This window comes from Fragaria vesca, linkage group LG4 (genome assembly GCF_000184155.1).
Source record: "Fragaria vesca subsp. vesca linkage group LG4, FraVesHawaii_1.0, whole genome shotgun sequence".
Taxonomy (NCBI): domain Eukaryota; kingdom Viridiplantae; phylum Streptophyta; class Magnoliopsida; order Rosales; family Rosaceae; genus Fragaria; species Fragaria vesca.
In genome coordinates this window covers 14,255,915-14,264,626 of record NC_020494.1, presented here as the reverse complement: position 1 = coordinate 14,264,626, position 8,712 = coordinate 14,255,915, and the positions used below count along the sequence as shown (strand labels likewise).

The 8,712-nt window shown below is 45.6% G+C and overlaps 1 protein-coding gene across 1 annotated transcript in view; it reads left to right on the top strand.

The window, feature by feature from the left end:
• The first annotated feature begins 8,499 nt into the window (after positions 1-8,499).
• Positions 8,500-8,712, top strand: part of LOC101306522 (brassinosteroid-regulated protein BRU1-like) — a 10,257-nt gene continuing 10,044 nt past the window's right edge. The window contains exon 1 of the mRNA XM_004298176.1: positions 8,500-8,632. Coding sequence (XP_004298224.1) covers positions 8,500-8,632 — 133 coding nt within the window. The remainder of the gene's footprint in view (positions 8,633-8,712) is intronic.

The following is an 8,712-nucleotide window of genomic DNA, read 5'->3' as shown; positions in this document are numbered from 1 at the left end:
GACGCAGGGAATAAATCTTTCCAAGAAGAAGTACATGTGAAACGGTCAAGTCACACCTTTACTACTTCACCACCCCGTACCCCACTCCAAGTAAAACATAGACCGACGAACTTTAAATCTCGAAGCTCACAAAAGTTCAAAGCATCCTGCATGTCGTTAATTTGGCCAAAACTACGTAGAGCTCCTCCCAACTTATCCTCTCTAGAGTTAAGTTCATTGTAATCACCACCCGCCATCCATGCTATATTGCCATGCAAACTTAATTGACATAGCAAATTCCACGTTCGAATCCGATCCTCAACCTTGGAAAAGCCATAAATCCCAGTAAACCTGAAACGTTTCGGATCATTGGCATCACCGACAACCACATCTATGTGATGATCCGAGAAAGACTGTAAGGAGACCTTCACATCCTCATTCCACAATAAGCACAAACCACTAACACGACTTACTCCCTTCCCTTTTCTTTTTTCTACAAACCTACAGCTAACTGCCAAAGCATTCTGCCTCCCTACTTGTCGCTTCAACCCCGTCACATCCTCCTCCGTACAAAGTGTTTCAGAAAGAAAAATTAACTTGGGAATAGTGAGGGAAATGATCCCTTTATGCCCCATAACTGTCCAGGGGTTCTCGATCCCCTGGCAGTTCCAACATAAAATATTCATGGCTCGTGATGGGTTGAAACTGGACCCATCACGGGAGAACGTTCAAGAGCACATTCAAAGCTTGCATCATCTTCCCTCTGAAACTCCACCATCTTACCTCGACCCCGACACTTTCGACCTCCAACAGCAAACCCTCTCACACTCTCCTTCTTCTTCTTGGTCGTCTTCTTTTGGTAGGGAACCAATTCGACCTCAACTGACTCCCTCTCTACTTTAGTCAGCTCACTTGTAGAAATGGGCCCAACAACACTAGTCTCAGTTTCAGTATTGTTCTGGATCCCCTCCTCACTAGGCCAATTCAGGTCCAACTCTAGCTGCCCATTAATCTTTATTTCTACAGATTTTACCAATGCACCCTCCCTCCTATGAACTGGAAGAAAAACTTTTTTTTCCAAAAATCATGGACCCTAACATAATGCCGTCCTTCTTAGACTCACCACCATTAATTTGACCTTCCATACAATCAATCCCATTAAGATTCCCTCCCATAACATCATCCTCAATTAATGACGTACCACCATCATCTCGTTCTTGATTACAATCCAGAACAATAAGATTCCCTCCCAAAACAGCGTCCTCATCCCTCCCGGTCTTACTTGACTTATCTTGGCTAAAATCTGTTGCTCTAGCATCCCAAAATTTTGGGATGATTATCTCCCTCCCAAAAATGTGGGAATCAATCCGAACCACCAATCCTGGTTTGTCTTGACTACTTGCCTTCAGATCCACATTGACCTTTACACCATTAAGAGGCTCCGAAAAAACTTTTTGGACATTTCATGTCGGAGTTTTTAATGGGAAAACTTTCGTGATTGACTCCACAGTCTGTTGTACTTCCAGCCGTTGTTTCTTATTTCGACGACCACCGTCCTCCTCCGCAGACGGCCGGTCAACCTCCATCTCATTACTCCTGATCTCCTATTCCTCCCATTCACCACTGTCTCTAACCATACCAGATAAGGGGAAATCAGGAGCCAGCATTGACCAACCTCCCTTGCTCTGCTCCAGTAATGCAAAGCGACGCCCATTCTGAATCAAATTCTCCATCGCAGCTGCTCTTTCCCGAGCCTCCTTCTCCGCTAACCATTCATCTTTTCGTTCAGCACACAATAAGAAGTCAAATTTCTCTCTATTCGCCCCACTTCTATGGAGCTCACGATTGTTGGAATCATGATGAAGTAGACCACAATAGAAACAGAACACTGGGAGTTTGAGATAATCCATTTCGAAGCATGAACCTCGACTCTTCTCGGGTAATCTGACATGTGCCACCCTCCTTAAAGGACTATCAGTGTCTATCAGAACCCTTACCTTTAGACTTGAACCCAAGTAAATCTCATTCTCGAGTTCTTTCATCCTTGCATATCTGCCCACCGCATTCCCAATTCTAATCCATGTTTCTTTCTCCATATAAAGTGTCGGAATTCCCCAAGCACGAATCCAAAAAAAATTGCCAGTTCAAGGAGATCTTTCGCAAATTATCTAGCCCATTGCTAGCAGTGACAACAAACGAGAACTGCCTGCCTTCCAGTACAACCTTCGAGATTCGACTTCTTTCTCTGAGTTGTTTCCTCGGAGTCCACAACAACTTCATAGTACCTATCAACGCCTCCATATTATACTTTTTATTCGTGAGCAGTCGACCCATAATCAAGAACTTCTTTGGCTTCCATTGATCTTGGTCATTTGGGAGGATAATCTCTTGAGCTTCATCCTCCGTCAGAACCAAACGTTGAATCAACCCACCCAACTCTTCCTCCATCTTACAGATCCAATCTCCAACTAAAGACAATAGTCGAAGAAGTGTGAAAAACCAGGCAACCATGCGTTGAGATCCAACACAGGACTATAGATCTACTGTAACTTTTGTCCGAGAATGAGATCGGAGCAAAAGAGACTCTCACTCACCCTAGAGACACAGACTCGAGAGAGAAGAGAGAAAAAACCCAAAAACAGGACTCGCTCGGGTGTATGTGCGAGCTGTGAAGGGAGTACAGCGCCCTCGTCAACAGCCCGTAATGCCCGCATGATGCTGTCGTATCTTTTCTGCAGCTTGCGCTTCTTGGACTTGTTGATAGTCATCAGCCTGCCCTCGTGCTGCATGTACCATACTCCTTCCCTGATTGCTGACTTGGATGTCGGCAGAATGTACGGGTCGGTCAGGATGCCTTGGCGGGAGCTTGAGGCTTTACCGTCACGGTGTTCGCTATCTGATTCGGAGTCATCCATTGCGCTTGTAACGGCAGAAGAGGACACCTCCTCCGACCAGTGTGTGCGGACAATCGTCTCAAGTTGCACTATCCGTTGTTCCAGCTCTTCACGAGCTCTAGGGCTCATGGGATAGTAATTCTCGGGAGGAGAAGGTTTGTCGTCTTTCATGATGGCTTTACCCTTGTCTTCCTGCGAGGGTCGCAAGAGTCTCTCGACCAGTTGGCGTGCTGGGTTAGCAGGCACGTCAACCTGTTTGACCGGGACACTATAGTCGTTCCCCGATCACTTATGGTTGCAACTAGGAGGTTCGCGCAGACCTGGATTTGGTGACAAGTCCAAAGTTATCCTTCGCTGGCCAACCCTAGGCCATGCGATATCGGCTGTGGCAACCATAATGCCACCCTTGTCCTCGAAACGCACATACCCTAGGTCGAGCCAATCCTGGACCTGGTCTCTGAGCTGTTGGCATTCGCAGGTCCTGTGACCTTAACTATCATGGAACTTACAGTGCTGACAGCCCTCTCTGTATTCAGTATACGGCAAGGATGCGTCTACTGTAGCCAGCCCGTCTTCGATAAGATCGTCTAGGACGTCATGGGTCAGCTTGACGTTGTAGGTGTATTGGCGAGGTGTTCGACTAGAATTTCCCTCACCTTCTTCGTGGCCCCTTTTGGGTGCTCTGCTCTGATCATCGTCATCAAGGGAATCGGCCCAATTTACTTCGACCATTCTGACTGTGGCTGGGAAAGGCTCCACATCCACCAGCGAGGCTGAGCTCCTTGGTGTCTTGAGTTTCAGTTCGCCAGAGTTTAACCATGTCTGTATCTGGTCTCGAAGCTTGACGCAATCTCTAGTGTCATGGTCGTGGAAATTGTGGAAGGCACAGTACTTCTTGTCCTTGAGCTCTTCCTTTGTTGGTATCTTATGGTCCAGACAGACATATTTCACATCAATCAAGTCTTTGAAGACCATATGAGTGTTCTTCGTGTCATAAGTGTATGACTCATGTTCTGGCTTAGTCCATGCGAAGGACTTGATGGTTATCGGTTCACGCACAAGTTTGAGGTTCTTTAGTTTGTGAGCTGGTGGCTTGCCTATTAGTTTGACCTCCCCAATGTCCTCATGGTCTTGCTCTGTGGGCAAGTCCTCGGGCCTCTGGTAGTAAGGGTCATAAGTAGGAGGCTGGATGCTTAGTGCTCCTACAGTTCTGCTCTTGCCAGGCATGTAAGTCCTCTTGGAGGCATTTTCTTTCTCGTCCATCTCGTTGAGGATTAGTTCATAGCTGCCGATCTTGTTGATCAGGTCACCCATGGAAGTAAACCGCTCCCCATGGTGCTTCATCCGTTGGCGATGGTTAAGACCACGAATTGCCAGCTTGATAGCCTCTTGCTCATGTAGCAGGTAGTCACACTTGGCTTGCTAGATTTTGAAGCGTTGGAGGAATGACACCTTAGACTCCATGCATTGCTGACTCATAAGTGAGTCCGACCTCTGGTTCAATGGTGTTATAGGTCTCTCGGAAAAGCCTTTTTATGGTAGGCCAGTCCGCGATTGACCTAGGTTTCAACCTGGAGTACCAACTGCAAGCATCCCCGGACAGAGAAGTCCCAAAGATCTTGAGTTTGAAAATATCATTATTCCCATATTGACCACACTAGACCTTAAAGCAGGCCATATGTGTTGATGCATCCTCTTGTGTCTCCCCAGAGAATGTCGTGAAGACGATGTTCTTGAACCCGTGGGGGAAAGGATATTGCGCCACGTTATCAAGGTAGGGGTCGCAATAGTACAAGTTAGCGTCACCTTTTCCGGTTTGCTCCTTGATGATACTAGAGATGAGTTAACGTCAATCAGCTGCCGCCACTGGCATAGACTTCGCAGCTTCCTCATGATTTGGCCATACAGAGAAACTCACGGCTTGTCCAACACCTTTAGGGGTTGGGCTGGAGTGAGCCATAATCGAGTCTTGTGGTGTGCCATCCCCATACTAGTAAGAATTGACCGTTCCCTTTGGCGCTGTGCTAGGGCTGTGCGGAGGATGCAAGGGAGAAGGTCCCTTTGAGGTACTAGCCCCTGCTCCAAACTGAGGAGGCTTCTGCATCCCGACCTTAGGGTTGCCTCTAAGACGCTCGTTAGGCGGGATATACTTTGAGGTTCCCTCAGTACCGTCCATTCCAGGGGAGTCGAAGCCATGACTCTTTGGAGCTTGAGATCTCATCCAGTCTTCCACCTGCAGCAGTCTCAAGTTCAATCTGTCATGCTTGTCTTTGTACTCATAAGCTTGTCCAGGTTGTTCTTGCTCCTAAAGAAGGAGGAAGTCTGTTGATCATGCAACTTGGTGTCGTGTTCGTCCAAGCGATGGGTTTGCTCATCGACAGTCGCACGGGTCATCTTCAGAGCGTTCGTGGTCTACTCCAGTTCTTCCCGGATCTGTCGAAGAGAACCTCCAATCAGATCCTTGTCTTCCCTGATGACACATGCGGCCAAGTTAAAAGCCTCACTGAGCTAAGCGAGGTTCTCCTGGTCCGCGGCCTAGACAACTCTATCATCCGCGACCTGTTTAGAGAAGTCCGCGACGTTCTACTGAGTAGCATCGACTTTCGTACCAAGGGAGTCAAACTTTCCTTGCAAAAAGAGGACGATTTCCTTGTTGTGGGTTTTCAGGTCCTCAATCTAGGCCGAATGGTTCCCATACTGGACATTCAGAGCGTCTAAGGATGGGGCTATGATTTGATGGACCTGCTCCGTGGCCAAAGGACTGAGTACTGTGTCATAGCTGGGTGGTGGTCCTACCATTGTGGCTTAGCTGAAGTTCGGGTTACCAAACTAAGCAAATGTTTGGTCCTTGGTGAGAGATCGGCAAGCCGCGTTGTTATGTGGCTTATACTATGGTGATTTGTGCTTGAGACAAGAAATCGAGGGTTTCCCGTACGAGGATTCGTCTGACTTCCCAATGGTGAATAAGATGATGTACTCCCAGTCCCACTAGGCGTGCCAATGTTTTGGCCACGATCCTTAGCAAGGGTAGAGAGGTAAATAGCGGGCTCAAATGATTACGGAGGGTGCGGGGCGTGCCACCGCGTAGACGTAAAATGTAGAATGCGTTGAAACTAAATTTCTAATCAAACGATTGGGGCTCCGGTGCCATCTCGCGGACGAGGGATTATGAGCAATCCTCTTCATCTGTAATCGATACTCGCGTTGGTAGCGAGCAGAGCAACCAACCGGGTAGTAGGCAAAGGCGAGGCCTTAGAAAGGACTCTGTAAAATGCTAAGGCGAGATGCTTTAGCGTCTGGGTTTCAAGTAGCTCAAAGATTTGTAGTTATTGTATGAGATGATTGTGTGTTGGACTGATCCCCGAACCCTCCTTATATAGGGGTTCGTAATTAACTGATAAGGATACCATCCCACAACCTAAGTAGGATTCTGCTACCAAAGTCACACAAGGATTCGTTTTGCTTGTGAACTGAGCAACTGGGTGACGCGTGTCCAATTGCATAGGTAGACGTCACTTAGGTCACACATATTGATCTTTCGCTTATCGAAAACTTCATAGTCTCCGATGCGGACTCGAACACTGAAGACTACCTCATCCCGCGAGGTGTTAGGGCATCTCTAATTATTGTCCTATAACCTATACCCAAATTTAAAATTTGACTCACCCAAACCAATTTTTTCATATGAGTTTTGCATCTCCAACTCTTATTGTCAAAACCTAAACCTATAACATGTGGGGACCACTCAATTGATGAGTGTGAAATTTAGGATTCCTCCTAAATAGTTGAGTCAAAATAGGACCTCTTTGAGGTTTAAACCTATTTTGGCTCAAGTTGTATTTGGGTTGGAGATGTAAAATTGAAAAACCTAAACCTATTATAGGTTTTAGGACAATGGTTGGAGATGACCTTACAGTCCGCATAGGAACCCACCTCGCGTGTCTCCGAAGCTCGCATCCTTAACATACTTTATTTTTTATGGCCACAGGTACTGACCCAAATGCTATCCGAGACTTTATTAATTTAGTCTTGGACCAAAATATCTACTAGGCTCAAACTCGTAGAGGAATATAACGCAAGAGTATGTGACCGAGGATACTAATTCGGGACCTCAAGCAATACTTCATTGTTGCCAACCTTAATTTTTAAATGAATAAAGATATCAATTAGCAAATATTAACAACGGCGTATGTTGCCAATCGGGTTATTCTTTCTACTCGGAGGACGACCCACTCTACCTATCTTAGCAGGTGACACCCCAAGCACATCATTAATGGCATTCACCATCGAACTAGCTCAAAGAATGAAGCAACAATACGATTCTTGTTCCTCTTACCATAAAACAATGGGACAATGCTCATTAGCCCTAATTTTAAGAATTTTATTCCCACTAACAAAATCAAATTTTAAAATTCTTAAAAGTCAACTTAAACAGCAGAACGACAATTATATCCTTAATGAATTAAATAAACTACAATAAATCATTATAAGAACAATAGAATGTCTATTTTGAAATAAATATCTATGACCGGATTCTTGCAACCGATGACCGTTGACTGTGACTCCGGCGACCGTTGACCTCCTATTGGGGTCAGTAGGACCACATTTTGGGGTCAGTATGACCAGCTTTTAGGGTAAGTAGGACCTCCTGTTGGGGTCAGTAGGACCTCTTATTGGGGCAGTATTGAACTTAACTGTATGCTTGAGTCACTTATAACATGTCCATATTGGTGTTAGTAGGACCTCCTATTGGGGGCAGTATGACCCTTGAACTTAACTGTGTGCTTCAGTCACTTATAACAGGTCTCAATTGGTGGCAGTATGACCATTTATTGCGGTCAGTATGACCTCCTATTGGGGTTAGTAGAACCTCCTACTTGGGGCAGTAGGACCCTTGATAAATGACATTAATTTCACCAATGTAATTAATGCTAATTACACTAAAATGATATATAATAATCAAACAAGGTGATTCAACTTTCTACTGTACACAAGGACCCTAACTATTAGAGAGACATGTGCACTGGCTTTGCCTAGTTTTAATGCACAATTAAGTCAGTCACAATTGAAAAGGTAAGGTAGACTATCAATCACATTATGTATTTACAACGATATTACCATAATTTATGAGCCAAAGATTATTCTACTTCTTTGAGAAGTCAATAGTAATTTAATATTTTCCATCAATGCATTCACATTTGCAGCCCAAGAAAATCAACAAAACTTGACATTTCATTTCGATACGCCTCCACCTCCTTCAACATCACCGTCGTAGCCTCCTCCAGATCTAAAACACATTTCTCAAATCAAACTTAAACCATACCAGATCAAGCTCATCTAGTATGAAATCAGCTAAATTTCCCCCTCAAATTTACACATAAACAAAACAAATTCTTCAAATCGATTTCGAGTTCGCGAACTCACTTCTTTGAATCGTCGGAGGTGGGGGACGCGTCGGCGGTCTGCTTCTATTGCCCAGATCTAAGAGAGAGAGGTCGTCGATGATGTTTTGACTTCAAGGAGGCGGAAGGCCCCGGCGGCGACAACGTCAACGTTGTAGTCAAGGATCTCAAAGGAGACAGCAACGTGGGACTAGGCAACGAGGTTGTAGATCTCGTCTTGAGCGATGGTGTCAAGACTACGGCGAAGGGAGGAGATTAATGGCGCCAATAGAGTTGGCTGGTTTCTGAATTGCTTCGGCGAGGGTGGAGATAACGGCGGCGCTGTCGAAGATGAAGAAGGAGACACGGGCACTAGAGGTGAAAAATATGAGGGAGAGAGAGAGAGAGAGAGAGAGAGAGAGAGAGAGAGAGAGAGAGAGTAGAGAGAGAGAGAGTAG